Source organism: Anguilla anguilla, chromosome 18 (genome assembly GCF_013347855.1).
Source record: "Anguilla anguilla isolate fAngAng1 chromosome 18, fAngAng1.pri, whole genome shotgun sequence".
Classification (NCBI taxonomy): domain Eukaryota; kingdom Metazoa; phylum Chordata; class Actinopteri; order Anguilliformes; family Anguillidae; genus Anguilla; species Anguilla anguilla.
Window position 1 is genome coordinate 6,651,495 of NC_049218.1, and position 23,197 is coordinate 6,674,691.

The 23,197-nt window shown below is 48.2% G+C and overlaps 2 protein-coding genes across 4 annotated transcripts; both read left to right on the plus strand.

The window, feature by feature from the left end:
- The first annotated feature begins 278 nt into the window (after positions 1-278).
- Positions 279-7,583, plus strand: zgc:112285 (uncharacterized protein LOC561476 homolog). Its single transcript, XM_035399557.1, has 6 exons — positions 279-428; positions 2,085-2,194; positions 2,903-2,997; positions 3,507-3,787; positions 5,149-5,312; positions 6,170-7,583. Exons 1-6 carry the CDS (start codon positions 326-328, stop codon positions 6,347-6,349), a joined length of 933 nt encoding a protein of 310 aa, XP_035255448.1. The 5' UTR covers positions 279-325; the 3' UTR covers positions 6,350-7,583.
- A 1,606-nt stretch (positions 7,584-9,189) lies between these two features.
- On the plus strand, positions 9,190-21,220 carry ncoa4 (nuclear receptor coactivator 4). Of its 3 annotated transcripts, none has more exons than XM_035400537.1 (10): positions 9,190-9,362; positions 14,506-14,632; positions 15,851-15,991; positions 16,576-16,664; positions 16,908-17,016; positions 17,696-17,785; positions 17,876-18,010; positions 18,227-19,228; positions 19,354-19,446; positions 19,596-21,220. In XM_035400537.1, exons 1-10 carry the CDS (start codon positions 9,319-9,321, stop codon positions 19,599-19,601), a joined length of 1,836 nt encoding a protein of 611 aa, XP_035256428.1. In that variant the 5' UTR covers positions 9,190-9,318; the 3' UTR covers positions 19,602-21,220. The 3 variants fall into 3 exon arrangements, with proteins under 3 accessions (XP_035256428.1, XP_035256430.1, XP_035256429.1); XM_035400539.1 differs by lacking the exon at positions 9,190-9,362 and adding an exon at positions 12,416-12,569; XM_035400538.1 differs by lacking the exons at positions 9,190-9,362; positions 14,506-14,632 and adding an exon at positions 15,028-15,209.
- Positions 21,221-23,197: the final 1,977 nt, after the last annotated feature.

Sequence of the window (23,197 nt, forward strand, 5' to 3'; positions counted from 1 at the left end):
GTGGCGTTCGCTGTGAATGTGCTGATTGGGCCCACAGGTGCTGCAGAGCCATTTAATGCAGAAGGTCCTGGTTTCCCCGGCGGAACAATCCAGCCCACCAGAGCTTTGTCTGGCCCTCTTTGTGTCCACCGGGGGTTGGGGGGCGAGGGGTGGCGGGGTGGCGGGGGGGGTGGGGGACACATTGTGAAAACAGTAAGTGGGACCTGCCCTAGCACTGTCCCCACTCCTAACGCCACCGTGGCCCCGCCCCTCCCCCAGGTCCTACTGCCCCCGCCGGCGGGGATAAATACGGGCGGTGCGCGGCTCAGAGCCGTCACTCTGGAAAATGAGCATCAGGAGCCCGCCCCTCTTGTGCCTCACGCTGGTGCTCGCCGTCACCCAGGCCGTCTCCCCCGGCCGCCACCTGCAGCCCAAGGCCCTTCACCTCGGTAAGTCCCGGAAGACTCCCCCCCCCCCCCCCCCCCCCCCCGTCTCTTTCTCTCTCTCTCTCACTGTCTGTCTCTCTCTATGTCTGTCTTTCTCTCTCCATCTCTACCTGCCCTATCCTGGAGGAGCTGAACCAGGAATCTTCTCTCAACGCCTCTCGACACACACCCAGTCTCCACTGCATTTAGAGCCTACACTCTGAGCTGTGTTCAGAGTCTACATGCTGAGCTGTGTTCAGAGAGAGTGAGATAATGACAGAATTAATTCTTACTACTGGGGAGCTCACTAGTATCGTCCCTTAGAACGTGTCTTATTTATCCACTGACAGAAATCAAGGCAGCCCTGGCCTAGGAGTTACAAGACAGCTAAAATGCAATACATCACGGTACAATTCAGAAACAGCAACCATGAAACAATAAGAACCTCAGTGAGCTGACAGGTCAACAGCTCCTTATCAGTCAGGGAAAAACACAGCTCAGCTTTATGGTTTGTTGCAAACTCTTACGGTCGAGCAAAGGGATGAGGAACTGAAGATCAGCACATTTGCTCATTTGTTATGTAGATGATTAATTAACAACTGATCAGCCAATAGAAGTGCTAGCATAATGACATGCACACATGTTTCTATCTACCCATCTATTAGTATCTCCATTCTCTTTCACCCCCCACCCCCCCCACCCCAGTGAGAGAGAGAGAGAGACATCCATATTAATGCTCAACCTCAATTATCCAAAGCGCTATCAAGAGACATCTTAATATCCAAAACGGATACAGGCAGAATTCCAATGTTGAAGGCCTGAGCTGAGCTGCAAATGAAAGAATGTGCTCTAGGGCATCGATTATCACTAATGCATTTAATGTTGTCATACAGTAATGGAGATACATTATGTGTCTTGCAGCAGGCAAGCTAATTCTGTTAAGCTGGCCTGAAGACATCGCTAGCAATCATAATAACACATTTCTGTTTAACAATTGTTGTCTAAAAGGCCCCTTTGCTTAGACATTTATTTTAAGAGCCTTGCAAATTAAACGAGGATAAACTACAGCCCACACATTTCGGTCCAAGTAAAACAACTGGAAATTCCAGGTCCCAAAATTTTTAACAGACACAAATTAGACCTGCCTCAGCCACAAAGGCAGTCAGACCACATTCTTTGGTTGTATAACTCTCACATATTTGCTATATGTATTAAATATTCATACGTAGTAATGCTCTGATGGTAACCCAGTCTAACGGCCACACCCGTGAAACTTACCAAGGCGTTTATTTTAAGACTTAGGTTAACACTTAGGGTACCACTTAATTTTAGGGTTTGACATGCCCGATGTATGGTCTGACCACTGACACTGAAGAACAGTAAAGGGTAAATGGACTGCATTTATATAGCGCTTTTATCCAAAGCGCTTTACAATTGATGCCTCTCATTCACCCATTCACACACACACTGACACACCAACAGTGGAAAGCTGCCATGCAAGGTACCAATCAGCTCGTTGGGAGCAGTTAGGGGTTAGGTGTCTTGCTCAGGGACACTTCGACACGCCCCGGGGCGGGCGGGGGATCGAACCGACAACCCTCCGACTGCCAGACAACCGCCCTTACCTCCTGAGCTATGTCGCCCCCCTATGATAGAACAATTTTATCTTCCCTCTTTCAGACTGGCCCAAGGACTGCGGGCTCGCGCACTTCAAGCCCAACATGGCGGAGCGCATAGTGTCCGGCAACGAAGCCCGGCCGCACTCCTGGCCGTGGCAGGTCTCTCTGCAGGTAACGAACCTTGCGGTCAAACCGGTGCTGCCGCCGCCTCCCGGAAAAAAAAAAAAAAAAACACGGTTTCCTGTCCTGGCTTTTAGACTGCAGTGAGGTCCTATCTCGGCACTTACTAAGTGAAGGGTCAGAGAATTAAAAGACAGGTACACAGGGGTGCAGATGGTGTGTGTGTGGGGGGGGGGGGGATACATCCCCCCCAGTTTCATAGGGACCCCTATCCGTCCCCCCAGGTCGGGGTAGTTGTATAAGCTTAAAAGTTGAGACCTTTCTTTTGCTCACAGTTTGGTCCCCCCCCCACTTCAAAAATCTCTCATGCGCCCCTGCAGGTATAGCTATGGACTGTTAGTATTTTTTGTCATCCTATGCTTTACTCACCATTAAAATGAGTTATGTTACAGGATCAAATTTCCTGTCACACAGGAAGATAAATATAATATGCACCCAAAAATGTAAAATAAGGTTTTGCAATTAGATTAGCCTATTGTTATTATTATTATTATTATTATTAGTTGTTGTTGTTGTTCTTGTAATTAAGTGTCACCAACTTAAGTCAGGAAAAACTGTATTTCTTAATGCAAACGAATAGCGCGTGCTATATAATCGTCTGGTTTGACATTCACGCCTGCACGTTATAAGTTGAAAACCTTGACAGGGCATTAACGGAAAGCACGTCGCCATAGTAACCGTATTCCGGGCCTCGGTCAGGTTCGTCCCCGAGGGAGTAAACACTACATCCACGTGTGCGGCGGAACTCTGATCCACAAGAACTGGGTGCTCACCGCGGCACACTGCTTTCAGAAGTAAGTCTTACCTGCTAATACGTCACTCGGCTAGTAGGCTGTAACTGGCTAATTAGCACACCTGGCTCAGATAATGAGATGAAATGACGTTAAACCGTTTCAAGTATTTGACCCTTGACTTTGATAATTAGCCTACATAATGTAATGCAGCACTTATGAGTACATTTCTACAATTTCGCATCCGGACAAAAATTATACACAATACTTTCATGTATATGCTACTTAAGCATGAAAGTAAACGTTATGGAATTGACATAATGTACCATACATATTACAACCTGTAATTACAATAAATTATGATTTTTTAAATGCAGTATTTAGGCTACTGTTCAACATGGGGTACTTACCTGGCGCACGCACGTTGCAGGTATGGGCGTCACAGAGTGAAACTCCAGAGTAACAATTGGCCATTCCAATTTGGGATCAAAAATAAAAATAGCAATCACTGGTTTTTTTAATGTAGAAAAATAAAGATGTTGCTGATGTAGTACGGTGCTTTCTGGCTGCAGAGGGAAGGCAGAGGAAGCCGGGAGCTGGCGAATCGTCCTGGGGAAGCACCAGCTGAAGCGTTCGGAGACGGCCGAGCGCATTTTCCCCGTCCGGCGCATCTACCGCCACGAGAGGTTCCGTTACCCCGCACACAGCGAGCTGGACTACGACATCGCCCTGGTCAAGGCCGCCACCGACATCATACCCAGCAACTTCATCCGCTATGCCTGCCTGCCGCGCAGACAGACCGCCCTCAAACCGGGACACTACTGCTGGGTGACAGGCTGGGGGGACACGCGGGGTAAGCGCTAGAACCTACCGGGGAACTGAAAATATAACAAATAAATAGCAGCGTAATATTTGACAGTAACGTAAAGTGGATAATTTGTTATCCAGAGAGGGTCAGTGTGGCTACACACACCTGATTCTACTAATCAAGGTGCTTAGCAACGACTTTAGTGGTTGATTAGTAGAATCAGGTGTGTGTACCCACACTGGCCCTTTCTGGATGGGACTGGGGAGCCCTGCTCTATAACATGAAAAGCACCTAATTAAGAAAAAATTAACAGCTTTTAAAAACAGCAGTTAAAATGTGGGGATTGCAGTTGAGGCTGGAATGAAAACCAGCATACACAGTAGTCCCCCATGACCGAGTTTGAGAACCACCGCACTGGGGGAAACAATAATGTCTTCCTGGATTCAGCCAACATTTGTGGCTAACTTTGACTTACAAATAAGAAAAACAAGCGTTGCTCCACAAGCACAATTTGGCCAAACTGTGTCCGGTAAAGAAAATGACAAACAACTGCGTTTTATGTGTGTGCCAAAGTAAAGGGCAAATGTCGGCTGAAACCAGGCCATTGTGACGTTGAGCTCGCGCTCTGACACAATCGGTGATACACAAAACTCTGCCCTCTCAAAATAGAAACGCGCTACAGCTGCGTCAACTCCAGTCATGCGAGGGAGAGATGATGGAGATAGCCTAAATGGAGAGCAGAGAGACAAACAATGAACGCATGATTTGGCGAGAGTGGGATATATAACATATGTAACTGTGGGTTAGGTATATAATAATTTAAGTTATTCCATTCATCAGAGAACTTTGAACAATGGTAAGCTTGCTTTATGAATGTGCATGAGGAGTTTGTACTAGATGCTCAAATTAGTTGTGACAATCCCAAAGAAAAAAGGACAGCATTTATATTGCTCATTTCACTGTCACAGAGTGCTTTACAGTGAAGAAGAGGAACACACCTTCACCATTATACAATGTGCAGAACCCACCTGGGTGATGTATGGCAACCAATATGTCGCCAATATGCTCACCACACATCTGCAGAGAGAAAGGGAATTATTCTGCCAGTTGAACTGGGAGATGATTCAGAGGCAGGTTGACAGAGGAAGTTGGGAATTTGGCCAGGACACTTCAGAAGCTCCTCCCTTTTTGCAGTAAGCGCCACAGGATCTTAAATGGCCGCAGTGTGTGGGGAACTCAATTTTCAAAAACGTACTACAGTAGTTTCCCTGTAACTGCGGGGAATGCTCGCCCCCTGCTGGCGAAAAATATGCATGTCAAGGAGACAAGAAATGAAAAAAGAGATTTTTTTTTTTTTAAAGAGGGGAATTACAGGAGCCTTGTGTGTTGATGCGCGTGTGCTTCAGGTGGGAAGGAGAACGTGTCTCTGGCCGAGGCTCTGAACCAGGCCCGCCTGCCCATCATTGACTTCAAGACCTGCCGGCAGAAGAAGTTCTGGGGGGACCGCGTGCGGGACTCCATGATCTGCGCTGGCTTCCGCGACACGGAGGGGCCGCCGGCCGCCTGTCAGGTAACCCGTGATGTCAGAGACAACTATGGACCCGGGGGAAAAGGGAAGGGTGGGAGCAGAAGACTGGGGGGTCTGCACGGAGGGCAAGCAGTGTGGTATAATGGGTAAAGACCTGTTACCTACAGGTCACAGGTTCAGTTCCCAGGTAGGACACACCCCTTGAGCAATGTACTTAACCTGCGTTGCTTCAGTGTATATCCAGCTGTATAAATGGATTTAATGTAAATGCTATATAAAAATTTTTTTTTTTTAAAGACGTAGTGTAAGTCACTCTGGATAAGATCTTCTGCTGAATGCCTGTAATGTAATTAGGGGATTGAGAAGGGAAATATTACACTGGATATCCATACATGGACAGAGGGGAGGACGCAGCAATAATTTACCATTGATCATTGAAATTGAGCTCATGAGCTGAGTCTTATTTGATATAGACACCTATATGTGTCAGTATTTCTTAGATTTAAACCTGGCCTGAGAAGGGACCTCATTTTTTCCAGGCTCTGTTTTGGGAGTTTATCCTTTTTTTTTGACAATGTGCAGCTCTTTCTCGTTTTTTTTTTTCCATTACATGTTTTTGACCGACGTAGCTGTTTTTCCACTCCTAATGGACTAGGGTGCGCACTTTTCTTTGTAGCATTTCTGAGAATGGACAAACCACGACACATATAAACAGGAAATGGGGTTAAGGGGAGGTGAAGCACTGGTATGAAAGTGGTACTGACTAACGGAACACGGTCACGGGAGGAAACAGCGAGGAGGCGAGGGGAGGGGAGGGGGCGGGGGCGGGGGCGGGGGGTGGGCTGCCGCGCACGCGTTTCCATGGATACCAGGTGCTGACATTTCCTCCCCGTCCGCAGGGGGACTCGGGGGGGCCCCTCCTGTGCCAGCTGGGGCGTGACCGGTGGGAGGTGCACGGCGTGGTGAGCTTCGGGCCAATCGGCTGCACCGTGGAGAACAAGCCCAGCGTCTTCACCCGCACCACCGCCTACATCCCCTGGATCGAGGCCACCCGGATCCGGGACTTCTTCCTGCACTGACGCCCCCCCCCCCCCCCCCCAGACAGAACCGGCCCACTCCCCCACCCACCACCCACCACGCAGCCAGCCACCTCCTGGTAACAGCGGCGGACTCTTCCGCCACCTACAGGCCCCGACGAGGCAACGCAGCCGACGTTCTCCCCATGTGGGAGCAAGCCCCGCATTATTTTGCCGCGTCCCGATCAGCCGCTCATCTCTGGGTCTCTGCGGTGGTACAGACAGCCCGGGCTCCCTTCTCCTGCCCCTTGGCAGCGCTTGGTTTCCCTGTTCCGCCGCCGCTGTCCCTGACAACCGCCCAGATTACCGCCAGTCACACCACGCGTTACAGCACGGATAAGCTACCATAATGCATGAGCGCGTTTCATTGGTCGAAGTGTTCATAACTTCTTTACATCTCAGTGTTACACCTCTTCGCATTGGAAAGTGAACTGCATGTCTTCTGTGCTCCGTAGAACACATTTCTTAATTTTCAACGATCCACGCAAGAGTTCTCACAATCATTTTTGCAAGTTATCTCCTTGAATCATTATTGACCATCATCATGAACAATGTGTCTACCCAAAGTAGATCATTATTTTATTTAGTCTTGACAAATGATTAAAAAAAAACAAAACAATATGGAAACCCCTGTCTTTTCTACAGCAACCAGTAACATTACATTATTTTGTTTTACATATTGGTGAAATACAGAACTATTTTAATGAAGAACAAGATGATTTTACAGCCTGGATCAATTTATATATAGTGTTTAATCTTTGCATAATTTAATAATTACATTGACAGTCACATCATTTCTGGTAAAACAGTGTAGACCAAGGCATCTGTTCCACCTAACCACGTGGGGTTTATCCTTTGAAATAAAAAATTTAAATAAATATTTTACACATTACAAATATAAACTTTTACATGTTGATTTTGGGAATTATGAATTCAGGTGATAAGAAACAAAGCTTATAATTAGACAATGTGCAAAAAAAAGCTTTCTGGGTTTAGATTGAACATCTATCGAATTTAATGGCTTCCAGCTTATATACTTAGGATTTATTATTTTTTAAATATGTATATTCTTAAAAGGACTGACTGATTTTACACCCAACTCTATAAACAGTATTCACCATGTTGTCTTTTGGACAATACTGCATTGTAAAGCGCTATACCGTGCACTTTGCAATACAGTAACTTTAAATGTGAACTTGGTGTTCAGTTAATTACTATTTATTTATCCAGTATTGCAATAAAACATCCTGTTTTTTTACTGGCTGAGCTTGTGATTGAATTTCATTATTTTTTTACTTAGATATTTAATTCATAGAAAAAATAACAACCAACAACACACAACAACAACAACAAAAGATGCATTCTGTTAATGTACCTACGTGCCTACTCATAAACCCCCCCCAGCCCATGAAATAGTGCACAGCATATGGATTTCCACCAGCGAAGGAGGAGCTTAATCTCACTTGTGTTTTACTTATTTAAAGTTCATTAAAAATAACGGGCCTTAAAATGCCTTGGTAATTAAGTCATAAAAGGCAGGGATTCGGGGCAGGATGTTGAATTGGATTAAAGATTTTTTGAGATCCCGTACTATTCAGGTAAAAGTGGGGGGGGGGGGGGGGGGGGGGGGAGTCTTTCTGACACTGTAAGTGTAGATAATGGGACCCCGCAGGGTAGTGTTATCAGTCCTGTCCTGTTTAATATAATGGTGAATGATATGTTTGATGAAGTGGGAGATGGCTTTGGAAGCTCTCTCTTTGCAGATGACGGAGCAATATGGAAGAGAGGCCGCAATGTTGAATATTTGATGAGGCAGATGCAGGGAGCCTTAGATAAGGTGCAGACTTGGGCTGATAAGTGGGGTTTTAGGTTGTCAGTATCAAAGACAAAATATGTGATCTTTGGCAGAAAGAAGGAACTAGATAGTCAGGGGCTTAAGGTATATGGAGAACCCATTGTTTTTAAGTTTTTAGGGGTGTGGCTGGATGAAAAATTGGCGTATAGAGAACGTGGAAAAAAATGGTAAGTGTGAGAAGGTTGTAAATATTATGAGGTGCTTGACTGGCTGTTCCTGGGGGGCAGATAGAAATGTAATGCTGATGCTTTATAAGACTATGATGAGAGCAATCTTTGACTATGGGTGCTTGGCATATGGTTCAGCAGCCAAGTCTACGCTGGCTCAGTTGGATGTTGTTCAGGCCAGGGCTCTGAGGTTGTGCACTGGGGCATTCCGGACCCCGGCGCTGCTGGTGGAAACGGGGGAGGCTCCACTGAGGCTGCGACGTGAAAAATTAGCGCTAAATTATTGGATTAAGCAAAAAGGCTTTGGAACAGCTCTTCCATCAATTTCTCTGTTAATGGAGTGCTGGGAGTTTGAAAAGGGTGGCAGTAGTATTAATAGGGGCAGCTATATAAATTCCGTAAGGAAATACTCAGAGGAACTGGGATTTAATGGAATAAAGGTAGGGCCCTCTGTATGCTGGCCGCTTATCCCTCGATGGATGTGGACAGAGGTTGATGTGGACTTAGCAATAAAATAATTAATACAGAAAGGTGAAATAGGAAATGTTGCAGTGTATGTAGAGGATCACCTTAGGAATAGGCTTATACGTACCCCATGTACAATTCTGTCAGAGTAGAAGGTTGCCTGATGGGATATCAATATTAAATTAAAACTACAGGTCTCTATCACACGGTATAGGCCTCAGATTGCATAAGCAGCAATTACATTTTTACACCAGCGGGAGGCAGCAATGCACTAAACAGTGCCTAGTATGCCGGAAAAAAGAAGAAGCAGAAGAAGAAGAAAAAGAAGAACTGAAGTGTCGCGAGAATATTCGGCAGGAGTGCGGTTCGTGGCTCGTGGCATCGATTACGTCTTTTTGCTGTGACGAATGCCGGCGGTGTCAGGCTTTTATCGTTTTGATTAATTATTTTATATTTAGGAAGTTGAATTCTTTATTAAAACTTGAATGTCTTCCAAATCGAAACAGCTAAACACCAAGACAACACCAAGGTGGGTAACACGGTCCGATAGTTAGTTAGCTAGCTGGCCTTAGTAGAGATTTTCCTGGATCAATAAGCTAAGCTAGCTTTATCTAGGTAGTCTGGGGGTAACGATGGCTAACTCGCTGAAGGAAATAACCCGGTTTTCAGTTTGCTGTTCTGTGCTATTTTAATGTGGCTTCACGTTACATCAGTTTGATTGTTAGACGCATGGCTAGTATTACAGTTAGTTATAGCCTCTAACTTGGCTGTATTTCTTCGAGAGTTAGCTGGCTAGCAACTAGATATTAAGTTGGAAAAGATGTAGTGAGGCTTATGACGGTCGCAACATTACGTGCCGTTTTAAGTGCCATGCCATTTCTGAAGCTGGTTAGAAAGATAAACTTGCTAGGAAGCTGGTTTTTGACTGAAATGCATGTCATTTTGCTAGCTGGTGCGGGATTGGACTGTGTAATGCGCCGAGAACTGTACAGGGAACAGAAATGTTCAAAAATAAACGGTCCCATGTCATTTTAAATGACGAGTCAGGCTTAAGTCAGGGAGGGCCACAGTGGCTGCTGGTTTTCAGTGTTTCCTCACGATTAAGCCATTGGTTTGCTAGTGAGTCTGAACACCTTGTTCTCAAGGCCTCTTCATCGGCTGCTGATTGTAACGCCGGGCACCCACCGCACGCGTCGCGTATGCGTCGCGTGAACAGCAGGGCGAAGCAGCACGGCGCGACGCGTAGGGTGTCTCCACTGGTTCCGTTTGTGTCGCGCAAAGGCTTGCGTAAAAGCTATATATTCCTAGTAGCTCTCGCAGTCTGCAGTGGGCTTTTACATCGTGTATTTCACGTTTGTTCACGACTGTTGATTATGGGTTAAGTGAATACTTTGGTGAGAGACCTTTTTCAGTTTGTTAATTTGGTAATATTTCGTTAACTCGTAAATAGCCTACGTGAGAAAGTAAACGCTTTCAAGAAGTACCATAAACTTAAATCGCAACGTAGCCTGCATAACAATCAATCTCAAACTGTATTAATTTATTTGCTTGGTTAACAAGCGTGCCAATTTCATGAAGAATATGTAATGATCATAATAATAATAAATAATCCGTAATCAACCATTGGGAATTCCCGTGTTGTCTTGCCATTCACGTCAAAACATTTATAGGATCAGATTTAGTAAAATCAGCTAATCATGAAAAAGTCAGTAACAGTTTTAATCTTGAAGTGATATGAACACCACAACGCCATGAACACCGGAAGCTTTGAAGTACAAGTGCAATAAAGGCTGCTTACAACTTCATTTATAAAATAGGTGCATTTTCATCGGCAAGACCACTAAATAATCTGATTTTTTTAAAGCTCTGTGGATTATCTGATTTTTATTAACAAGCCCTTTTTGAAAGCACGGCGAACGAAGACATCGGAGAAGTCAAATAGTTTTTAACCAACCATTGCTCAGCCTATCTTCCAATACTCGAGCTAACAAACCGCTGCTCGGTGCATTCCGTTCTACGTCACTCAATAGCCTACGTCTTTCTGTGGTGTATTTTCAAATTTACCCCACCCCCTCCGCAAAATAAGACAGCGAAACTAAGTTTGCCTTTCCCCCAGGTTCCAGTTATTTATTTATTTTTACAAAACGAAAAGGCTTGTATTTTTTTTAGCTGCTTAAAAAATATCTGGGAGGTAACTAGGGACACACCCCCAGTAATATAAGAATGAAATATAAATCAGAGCATGTATACCTAGCATTTTAGAGCATATTTCTGTGTATAAACAGGCCAACGTGACGCGCGACAAGCCGAAAAAATAGAACAGAAGCGAAAAACTACGCTTCAGTTCGCTTGTGTCGCGCGAGCTTCGCAGCCGGTACGCGACGCGTTCGCATCTGGTGGAGACGACGTCGCCCGCTGCCGTTGTAATAACAGTACTTCAACTACGCTTCAGTTACGCGCGTAATACGCGCGTAGTGCGCTCGCGGCCGATACGCGTGCGGTGGGTGCCCGGCTTAAGGCAACCACAAATACGACGCTGCGACACTTTTTATAGTCAAACTCGCAGTATATAAGCTATTCCGTGTGCTTAATTAAATATTGTCATAACCATATTCCAGACTGTAACCGTGTAACTGGTTGTAACAATTGGGTCGCTAGTTTTTTTGTGAGAGGAGTCCGCAACATCGCGTCAAAAGTGTAAACAAACAGTTGCACAGGGGTTAAGGAAGTGGGCTGCAAGTTCAGTTCCCCACTGAGGCACAGCAGCTGATCCCTTAACCTGCACTGCTTATATCCAGCACTATACATTGTATGTAAAAAGAATGTAAATTGTGTAAGTTGCTTTTGATCAGTTGTATGATGTATTTTTTTCAACGGTGTTCACGCAAACTTCTGCAGCACTGATGGTAAGGTGCAGTGGGAGGGTTGATTCGCATTGGTTTATACTGGGAAAGGGGACAAACATTGTTTTCCTCGGGCCTGCTATTGCCCCCTTCCTGGACTGATTTGACTGTCCCTGTTCCTTCCTTTATGGAAATTCTGTACGCATGTACTGTTCTGGTGTTTTGTGCAAATAGGGGGTTGGAGAATAAATCATATATACCACATTAATCAAATTTGTGTCTATTTGGCATTGCCATTGTATACACATTGTTCTCCAATTGAAGGGGAAAGTTATTTTACTTATACGTATGGTACTAATTTATGACATCTGGGGATGAGGATAAGGATTTTTTTTAAAATTATATTAAGGGGCAGTAGTGAGTTTGAATTCATTTGTACAAGAACGTTTTTCTGGTTTGTAATTAACACAATTCAGAATTATTCAATTTTTCTGTATCATGGCATAATTGTACATCTTGACTTGGCCATCTTGGCATGCGTTAGCATGTTTCTTCCTTTGCGCTGCTTAGAAGTGGGAAAAGGCCCATTATTGGTTTTCCGTAATCAGTAGCTTTTTATCTGTTCGTGTCGCTGCTTTGTGCTGTCGTTCTTCGTTCCCTCCCCGCCCCGTCTCCACGGATGTGCTTACGTGCGGAATGTGAAATTCACTGTGGCCGGCGGTCGGAACTCTGACGATGACGTAGCTAGTTAAATAAGCGGGGTAGGCTCCTCCTGCATGAACTATGCTATCGAGCTAACAAGCCGGCTTTTTGGTTGATGAAAGAGAAGAATAAACACGGGAGGTCTTCATAGGAACTAACAGCGTGCCTTGCTGGAACAATAATAAGACGAGGTATGGTAGATATTAGTCATCTAACATTAGCTGGTTGCTGTATATCGTTAGCTTATGCAAAGTAAGATGCATTTAGACAGGACTGGCTATTGTGTTAGCTCTAGTCTCACGACCTCCATTTTATCGAGAAAACTGGTTGGTTTAGTTGATAAGATTTAGATTTAGATGAAACCAGTGGCAACGATGTGACTGAACGGTCAAGCCTTCGCTATCATATTTTGAAGAATACTAATATTGAATATATTTTTTATTCAGTTTACTAATACCATTTATTCCGTAGAAAATACTGACCTTCAGAAACAAAGCCGAGGGAAAAAAATAGACATTTTTTGGCATTAAAATGCAGTGGTGATGTCAATGTTTCCGTCCATATATTTACTGTCTTCTCTGGTACAACATGGCAATAACTACAGTGGACATTTAGCCTTTACGATTATTTTTGTCTAATTACGTATATTTAGACTATTTGAGTCTGCATGCTATCTAGTAACGAAAAACTGCTGTACCGAGAAAAATAGAGCGGCATAAGCTCATTGGGGTTGGGGCGTTTTTTTTTTTTTTTTTTGCGGCACTATCAGTGGCAGAGCACCATTTGGTGTTATCAGGGCAAGTTGACATATAGTTTTACAGTCAGTGTGCAGCATTCACTGATCTCCACGGAATTTTTTTTTCTCCAGGGATACCATTTTACTGGTACTATTTTCCAGTCTTAAAATGCAGTTTTTAGGCTACATGTTACAGGACTGATATCTGTAGCCCAGTTAATATCAGTTATGCAGGGAGACTGTTAATCTCACTGTTGATTGAAAATGCTTTTGGAATTCATATTTGTTTCCTTTGAATGAATAGAATGTAGACATTATAATTTTTCCATGGTAGCATAAGGCAGTTAGTCTTCCCATGAGAACATTCATTTAAAAAAACAAAAACAAAAAACAATTCCCTCTAATGAATAAAGTGAAAGCCTTCCCTCCTTTCCTGCCGAAATGACCTGGCCACAGTCACGGAAGGGGCTTGTGCGGAGGGACAGTGCCCGTCCGGCACGGTCAGTTTTTCCGGGCTGTGATTATGGAAGTGTGCCAGTGGAACAGTAAACCTTTGTCATCCCAGGCACGGTGGCTGTTTTTTTTTCCCTAATCCGGCACGGTGGCTGTTTTCTTGCGGTGACCGTGGTGCCAGACAGTAGCCCCCTGTTACAGCCGAGTGCCTGGTGGGATGGGCGTGTCGGGCCGGACCGGGCGGGGCGGGGTCGGCGCACCTTTTGGAAATCGTTCGGAGGCGGTTCTTGTTCCTCAGGCTTCGCCCCGGCAGAGCGCCCGGTGGTGTTTTTCGAGCAGGAACAGTGGCCCGTCGCGTGGGTATTCTGGTCTAAGCCCCCCCGTATGCCTGGCCGCTGTGCTCAGCCCATCGTGCGGCCGTTTGCAGCTTTGCTGACTGTACGAGGCTGACTTCATCAGCTGTACAGGTAAATCTGCAGGTGGGGGTGTGACGAGTTTGGGGGGGGGGGGGGGGGTCACGAGCCTCGCTACTAACCGCAGGGCCCCTTTCCTGCACTCTGAGTGGGGAAATGGAAAGCGAGAGCTGTTTCTCACCAATGAGGAAACAAAACAAGAAGAGGACACCAAGCAGAAATACACGTCTAAATACTCCCGTATGGGAAATCACCCGCCCTTTTGCAGCATGACATGCCTACCAAGAATAGTGTTCCTCTCTTCCTCATTGTGTTTTTGCTTCCCAGTTTTTTGGTTTATGTAATTTGGTGTCAAACGTGAGGTCTGTGAGACATTTTGCTGAGAGGGATGACCGAGTAATTTTACCCAAGTGAAAATGAGGAATTTGTCACATGTTTTTTCAGATGCCATAAGGAAGGGGAAAAGCACGGGCTTTTTTTTTCACAGGCAGTCTTTCAAAGCCTTGTGTGTGTCTCTCCCTGCAGGATGTCGCCCGTGGAGGACCGCGAGAAGACCGTGCTCCGGCAGTGCCTGCAGGCTCGATCCCAGCTGGAGACCGCCATCGCCGGGGTGACCCGCGCAGAGGCCGCCCTGAGGGACAACTCCAGAGAGGTGAGCGAACCGGGGACACAGGACTGGCCCGTGGGGGGTACTCCCTTACCCACTTCACCGCAAACCGGGGTACCCGAGACTGGCCCGTGGGGTACTCCCTTACCCACTTCACCGCAAACCGGGGTACCCGAGACTGGCCCGTGGGGTACTCCCTTACCCACTTTACCGCGAGACCGAGACAAAGCGGGCCGACGCAGTAAAGCTGCATTACCCTCCTAGCGCTTTAGCCCAGAGTAGCCTGAGTGCCTGTTGATTGTTTTCGGCGCAGTGCTGCCGCGGGGGATGGGAGCTCTTTGTCCTCAGTTGTCCTAAGTTAAGTTAATAATCACTGTGGGGTTGATGTCATGCAAGGAGGAGGAGGAGGCGGAGGCGGAGGAGGAGGAGGATGAGTCGGAGGGGATGGTAACAGAATCATTGGCAGATGGGTGTGTCTGCATTCAGACTGGGTTTTATAAAGGAGCCAGTGAGGCTGGCGTTCACTGCAGTTCACACAGCTACAGGAGCCACAGCACAGCTCGTAAACCTCACAGACCCAACGCTGGATTACTGCAATCTCAGGCTATTACCCGTGGAATCGGTAAACAGTGTTTTGGTTCAATCGCACAGGCTTTTAAGCAGGAAACTCTTGGGTCCCACAGCCATTTAGCTGTTGGATGTAGTTAAAGAGCATTGAAGAGCAGGGATGCTTTGTTTAGTTAGGAGAGATGATTAATCTCAGTTGGTGATGTGGGGCTGTGTTACTGTGTGACCTTTTTTTAAAATCACGTTTTCAGTGTGCTGTTTGTTCTGTGAACTGGAGGACTTCAGTGACTAACGCTGATAACACGCTTTAGGTTGAGTGAGTTGTAAATACAGCTGGGGTGCTCTTTTGCACGCAAAGCTGGAAGCGGATCGGTGCAGTCCACTCAGTGTGAGCCGGTGACCCTGCCTCAGTCCCCTGTGGGGGGAGACTAAAGGTGAAGGTGCGCAGTAGGAGGTGGAGAATGGCAGTTCAGGGGCCTGGGGCCCTCGTGGTGCGTGGCACTCATTCTCTCTCTCTCTCTCTCTCTCCCTCCTTCTCTGTCTCTCCCTCTCTCCCTCCCTCCCTCTCTCTCTCTGTCTCCCCCCTCTCTGTCTCTCTCTCTCTCTCCCCCTCCCCCTCCCTCCCTCCCTCCTGCTCTCTCTCTCTTTCTCTCTCCCTCCCCCCCTCCCTCTCTCCCTCCCTCCCTCCCCCTGCAGGTGAAGTCCCAGCTCCACAGCTGCATCAGCAGGCACCTGGAGTTCCTGCGCTCCCGCGAGGTCTGGCTGCTGGAGCAGCTCGACATCGTGCAGCAGCTGAAGGAGGAGGCTCTGCACCAGCAGCTGCAGCAGCTCCACTTGGTGGGTCCCCTGTCCGTCTGTTTGTCCGTCCGTCTGTCCCTCCGTCCGCCTCCATGCAGCACGCCTGCTAGCCACGTGATATGGTTTCACATAGGGCTGTATGCGCATAGGGGAGTCCAAAGGCCAAATATATTCTGACCTAGAGCAAAATTCTTTGAGCACATCCAACTCAGGAAAAGGACTCGGTTGGCCAAACTAAGTGTTTAGAAAAATGATTTGTGGAACGATTTGCTCGTTTTGCCAACAGTACTGCTTTCCATGGGGTTCTTTATTGTCTTTATTTGATGTACTTGCTGGATTATAATTGTGAGTGGAACCCAGTTCTATTTATTTGTTTAGTTGCTCTTTATAAAAACAACATCCTAGCTAACGTCGATCGGCATTTAAGAATTTTGCACAAGGTTTCCTTAAAAGGAACAACGCTTGCGCAAGACTTGCTGAAAAGAAGTGGCGAAACTGTTTCTGTTGCGAGCAGAGCCGTGTTATCTGCACGGCGCCGTTTGTGTAACGCGCGCCCTTGACCTTCAGAGCGGCGACGTGGTTCTTAACCTCGGCAACGACTGATCTCCTGTCCTCCGTTTCAGCTGCGCGGTCAGTTCGACATCCTCATTCACCAGCTGGAGAACTCCAACAGCCACGACCTGGCCAATCAGCTCACCGGCTGCCTGGAGAAGTGAGTGGCCCTCCCCTTTCCCGCCCTTTTTCTCGCTTCGCGGCGACGCGCGTCAGCAGCGCCGGCCTGCTTCGGTCTGCGCGGCGACGCTCGGTCGGTGACGCCGCTGCCCGTGAGCTCGTCTGACGTGGCGCTACGTTGGCGAGCGAGGGATTTTCAGCCTTGGCGAGGTGCCGTGAGCGGAAGCCTCACACGTGCTGCCACACACGGCCCTGAGCCTCTGCGTCTCTCTCTCCCGGCCAGGCTGTCCTGTCTGAACCTCAAACCCGAGGAGACCCCCGAGATGAGCTTCCAGGCCGACCTGCGCTCCCTCCGACAGGCCATCACCTCGTTTGGGACCATCGCCACGCAGGTGCGCGGGAGCCACGCCCCGACACGCCCAGACGCGCAGACACACGCTGACACACGTGCTGACACACACGGAGACACACGCGCAGACACACGCTGACACACGTGCTGACACACACGGAGACACACGCGCAGACACACGCGCAGACACACGCGCTGACACACACGCAGACACACTCGGACACACGCAGACACACGCTGACACACGTGCTGACACACACGGAGACACACACGCAGACACACACGCTGACACAGAGAAGCTCACGCACGCAGACACGCGCGCTGACACACACGCAGACACACGCAGACACGCGCACGGACACAGACGCAGACACACACGCAGACACGCGCACGGACACAGACGCAGACACACACGCAGACACACACGCAGACACACACGCAGACACACACGCAGACACACACGCAGACACACACGCAGACACAGAGAAGCTCACGCACGCAGACACGCGCGCTGACACACACGCAGACACACGCGCTGACACAGAAGCTCACACACACACACACACACGTTTACAGTGCCGAGTGAAGGGACCGTTATACACAAGCGCAGCGCTTTCCTGTTGCGTATGTGACGTGTCTCGTGGATTTCCTCAGAGCTTTCACTTTCGCGTAGTGAGTTTGTGCGTTTGTTGACGGCCCCTAACCGCTTCCCCCTCCGGCAGATGGAGGTGGCCCCGAGCAGCCCTCTGAAAAGCACCGGCTTGGAGAGGTCCTGGCTGCAGCAGAGCTGTCCAATCGCAGCTAAGAAACAGGTGGGTGTGTGAGGCCAAGCTCCAGGTGTGCGACCAGGCGCTCCTGAGGAGTCTGGCCGTAGCTAAGTCTGAGCATGTCTGTCATCACAGAGGGTGGAGCCAGAGAGGATGACGGCACTGGCTGATTGGCTCCTCGGGAGCCAGCCAGCTTCCAGCGGCCCGGTTGAATACCAGTCCAGCAAGAACCCTCAGGATTGGCTGGTCAGCGCTGGGGAGAGGATCCAGGTGAGACTGAATTGAGGTGTGGTAAGCCACAGAAGTGATGGCTGTTGGAGGAACTGGCTGTCTTACGGTAGCATAACGCCATCCAAACGTCATCCAAACGTCATTCGTTACATTCAGGTGTTCAAAAACGGTTAGTGAGTGCGGTGCATTGACTCAACTGTTCAGTCTGCCGCCCCCTAATGGCGGGTTGTAATTGTGTTTTTTTTCTGGCTGAAGGAGAGTCGTCCTCTGGCACCCTTCGATTTCCACAAGGCCTGGGGCCAGCTGAGGGACCTGGACGCGTGGCTGGTGGGCGAGAAGACCCCGGCCAGGGAGAGGACCATGAGCAACGCCAGCACCACCTCCACCTTCTCCATCGAGAAGATCGACGAGTCCGAGTTCCTCCTCAGCGCCGAAGATGAGGAGGAGGAGGAGGAGGAGGAGGACAAGCTGGAGGAGGAAAAAGGGATGGAGGAGGAGGAGGCGGCGCCCGAGCCGGAGGAGCTGATCGGCTGGCTCGTGACCCCGCCCCCCGGCGGCAAGTGTGAGCGCGAGCGCGGCGACGCCGAGCGGCGGACGCGGGCGTTCCCCCCCTTCCAGCAGGGCTTCCGCTCCAGCGACTGGCTGAGCAAGTCCGACTGCGGGTCCTGCTGCGCCACCCGCGTCCAGGCCGTGGAGATCGAGAACCTGGGCCTGCTCATGTGCCTGAAGCAGAGCCCCGCCGCCTCGCCTGCCGCCGCCCCCGTCCCCACCCTGGAGGCGTGGCTGGCCCGGGCCCCGCCCTCGGCCCTGCCCGTCACCGTGGAGCAGGTGTGCAAGGCCAACGAGCCGTGCGGGAGCTTCGCGCAGTGCGTGTGCGACGAGAACTGCGGGCGCGAGGCGCTGGCCGCCTGGCTCTTCAGGCAGGAGGGCCGCGACAAAAACGGCGTGTCCGTGGGGAAGGCCGGCGGGAAGGCCGTGGGGAAGGCCCAGCAGCAGCAGCAGCAGCAGGTGGAGGTGGAGGCCTGGCTGCACCCGAGCCGCGGCGGCTCGCCCGCGCCCTCCCCACCCTCCGCCCGCGGCGAGGAGAAGGCCAGCCGCGAGGAGTCCAGCTCCCGGCCGGAGAACCCCTTCCACGGGCCGCTGAGGTCAGAGAGCTGGCTGCTTCCCGCCAAAACGCACGCCCCCCCCGCCGTCACGCCGGCCCCCACGGACGCGGAGGAGGACAAGTGGCTGCTGCGGAAGAGAGCCCAGGCTCAGGTAAGGCCGTGGAGCCGAGGGCCACGCCCCTTTTTAACGGTCCAGTGATGTGGCAACGGCGTTCTCATACTCGTTTTTTATTTTTTATTTTTTTTTTTTTTTGCTTCTTGTTGTTATGCCGACAGGAGCGGTACGGCCTTCCCACAGTATGCGACCTGTTCACCTGCATGAAGCTGGGCGGAGACACAGAGAAGTGGCTACACAGAGCTCCTATACAGGTGAGGCGGAGCCGCCGCTCGCAGCTCAACCTGCGCTCGAAGAAAAAATGGAACGACACAAACACTGCCGTTCGTCGCCTGAGCACCAACTCAATGTTTTCTTTCCTTTTTTGTTCCCCCCCCCCCCCCCCCCCCCCTCCCCCTTCCAGATGTGAATACTGCAGTAATTAGCTATTGAAGATTTGAGGAGGAGCCACTGAATCGCTGATCGCCGCACACTCCTCTGATTGCCTTTCCTCGCTGCGCTTTGGGGACCGGAGCTCTGCAGCCTTGTCTCTCTCTCTCTCTCTCTCTCTCTCTCTCTCTGTCTCTGGGTAGCAGGACCTTTCTCTCTGGGCTGGGGTCTTAGGTGTGGGGGCGCGCGCAGAGCGGGGTCCCCGTGACTCATTAATCCGATCCAGCGAGCGCTCTGGCATTGCGGGGAACGCAGCAAAACAACCCTCTTTAAAAATGACGGGGGGGGGGGGTGGGGGGTTAGGGTCCCAAAAGCCTGCCCCCGCGGCCACACACGGAGTGGAATCCTTTGGCCCCATTTCTCAGCGATCTTAAATAACGATGCGACGTTTTCACGAAGCTCGAAAGATCTGCAAAGGATCTCCTCTTCGTTGGATCGGATTACTGCACACGTGCGGCCAAGCTCTCAAGAATCTGCTTAGGGGGATAAATAAAGATTTGTATAAGGGGGAAATAAATTTGAATAATATTTTATTCGACCATCTTAAAAAGGCTTGTTTGGAATGGAATACAGTACACTTGTTTGCGTTTCTTTTAATGAACAATCTTTTAAATCGTTTTTATTATTCGAAATGTATGTAAGGAAACTCGCTTCTTATTTTAAATTTGTTTTTTTCTTTTCTGTCCTGAATTTGGTGCAGATGGAAACACAGGCTGAGACGCTGATTGGTTTTAGTTTAATTGGTTTAAGAATACCAGTGTCCTTTTAATGTTTTTCCCTAAATCAGCTCAAAGCATTAAATGGATTTAAGAACGAAGAGGACAATTGTTGCTCTTACTGTGAGAGATCGCTGTGCAGGAGTCTGTTCCCCTTAAATGATCATATCATACATATATATAGAACAAAGGCTAAATTGTGGTGAGCTTTCTGGCGCAAAAGCACAACGCCTTCAGCGCCTCATCATTAAATGAATTTCTGACGCCAACAATTAACCACCAGTATATAACGTTTTTTTTTTTTTTTTTGCTAAATGCTTCTGTGTGTATGTCTCCATGTAGCCGGTGAACTTGTCTGAGTGTTCGAATACATGTCTGCGTACGACCGGAGGGAGAGGGGATGCAGGACTTGTCTGTAACAAGTTCATCATTTTTTTTGAGACTGCCATGATCAGTGTAGTAGCAGTAGCTTCCTGATCCAGCTAAATGGTGCTATGATGGAATGTTAAAGCCCTTTCATTCCCCACTGTTTGGCCCTAAAGCCAGTGCCATCCTGAACCACTGAGTCTCTGTACCATTTGGGAGCCTGTTTAAGGCCACATTGACCCAAGGGTGCTGAGTTGGTCGTGGGAAGTCATGTCGCCATGGCGATGTGTCTTGTTCAGCCTGGGCATTCCTCCCCTCTTCCTCCCCGCACTTCTGTGTACTTCTTAGCGAGCCAAGCCTCCGCGCTACCTCGAGGCGACATGTACTGAGTGCTTTGAGCATCCTTAACGTTAGGTAGAGGTCTTCACCTCATTGTTATACGTCCTCCTTACCACTCATGTGATGTGTGTGTAACATATTTAACTCCTAATAAAACAAAGGGGAAAAAAATCCAGAATTGTCGTCTTCTGCTTTATTTTGCACGTTTCAGGGGGCTGCTGAATCTCTCTCTGTACGTTGTTGAATAGTGTTTGTATGGTGGATCCTGGGTTCAATGGCATGCACACACACACACACACACACACATACACACACACACACTCTCACACACAGCTTTTGGAAGCCTGGGTTGAATTGCACGCGCACAGCTTTTGGAAGCCTGGGTTGAATGGCGTGCGCACACACACAGCTTTTGGAAGCCTGGGTTGAATTGCACACACACACACACAGCTTTTGGAAGCTTGGGTTTAATTGCACACACACACAGCTTTTGGAAGCCTGGGTTGAATTGCACACACACACACACACACACACAGCTTTTGGAAGCTTGGGTTTAATTGCACACACACACAGCTTTTGGAAGCCTGGGTTGAATTGCACACACACACACAGCTTTTGGAAGCCTGGGTTTAATTGCCCACGTTGACTGTTGGACCATTAGCGGCTAGCGCCTCCTGCATTTCTGCTGACCGCGCAGGAGAGCCCTCGGCTGCTGGGGCTGCGCCGCTCAGGCAGGCTGAGTGAGATAAGCGCAATCTAGGCGGGTCGAGTGCCCTCCGGAAATGACTCCCCTGCTGAAACTGCACGCGAGCAGCCTGTCTGAGCTCCGAGTCCTCGTACACCGTTTGCATTTTGGATGCTCAATCTTTCCAGCCTCACACTTGACTGCTGTGGCAGCTGTTTCGTCACAGCCAAACGGTTTTGACCCGTTTCCTGAGTCCGTTGGAAGGATGTTTGCATTTTTCCAACGCTAGCTATAATTAGTACTCGGACCCTTCTCTTAACCCTTTCAGAGTAGGACTGTGGCATGATTTTTCAACATTCTAAGTCACTGTCCTAGAACAACCGATTGTTCCATCAGCATTAGAATGTCCAGTTAAGAACATTCTAAGCAAATATGTGATCTTGCACCTCAAACGGTTAAGAGGTTTTTCATGCATGCAGTGTTGGCCTACTCTTGTACATTGCGCAACACAACATCCTCCAAGCAGTCCTCTGGCCCACAAACAAAAGCAGAAGGAATGGTGTGTTGCAATGTGCATGAACCATCTCAACGCCCAACGGCTGTATTCATTTAAAACACTGAATATGGACTCTGGCTTTTTGTCATAACTAAAAACGCTTGTGTCCTTACAGCAAAGATTAAGTCATGATGCATGCAGTTCACCACAAGAGCAAAAAAAAAAAAAAAAAAACCTGTTTACATTTAAGGAATGTTTCTTGAATGGCCCGTGATACTATAAAACCATTGAGAAGACCTAAGGCTTCTAAGAATTATAGCAAAATTTGCTTAGCGTCCTTACCGAGAACAGTTAGCACACCTTATTGTTCTTGCATGCTATCCATTTATACAATCGGAAGCAATTAGGGCAATTCAATTTACTGAAGCAATTCAGGTCAATAATACCCAAGGGTGTGACCCCCCCCGAGGGATTTGAACCTGCAAACCCAATTCCCTCACCATTATGCAATAAAATCAAGTTCTCCTGATTTATTTTTCCTTTAAACAGAAATTTCAATGGAAGAACTTGTTGTACGTCGCTCTGGATAAGAGCGTCTGCTAAATGCCTGTAATGTAATGTAATGTAATGTAAAAGAATTTTTGAGAAAAAAGGAAATTGAAAAAAAATGGGTAGAAATGCTTCCAAGCTAAATAAGAACGAACTAATCTACGTGCACATGATAGGAACATTAAGACCTTTAGACTTGAAAATTGCTTGTTAAAGATAAAACATTCTGAACTCTAATTACCCAGATAACGTGATTGTCACAGCACTCTAGATTAGGCTTCTATTCTGGGTTTTATTGCGACAGTTTTCAAACACAATCATCTTGTCATCTTCATGCTTAAACAGTATCTTCATCAAGGGGCTGGAAGCGCAATGACTATCTGAGCATAAACAATGCATGTAAAGACAACACCCAGTGAAAGAGC

Excerpts from the sequence above, each read along its gene's own strand:
- zgc:112285 (XM_035399557.1), top strand. The coding sequence starts at position 326 with ATGAGCATCAGGAGCCCGCCCCTCTTGTGCCTCACGCTGGTGCTCGCC. Across the intron at positions 2,998-3,506 it reads GCGGCACACTGCTTTCAGAA|AGGGAAGGCAGAGGAAGCCG; the intron begins GTAAGTCTTACC and ends TTCTGGCTGCAG. Across the intron at positions 3,788-5,148 it reads AGGCTGGGGGGACACGCGGG|GTGGGAAGGAGAACGTGTCT; the intron begins GTAAGCGCTAGA and ends CGTGTGCTTCAG.
- ncoa4 (XM_035400537.1), top strand. The coding sequence starts at position 9,319 with ATGTCTTCCAAATCGAAACAGCTAAACACCAAGACAACACCAAG. Across the intron at positions 16,665-16,907 it reads CTCACCGGCTGCCTGGAGAA|GCTGTCCTGTCTGAACCTCA; the intron begins GTGAGTGGCCCT and ends TCTCCCGGCCAG. Across the intron at positions 19,229-19,353 it reads GGAAGAGAGCCCAGGCTCAG|GAGCGGTACGGCCTTCCCAC; the intron begins GTAAGGCCGTGG and ends TTATGCCGACAG.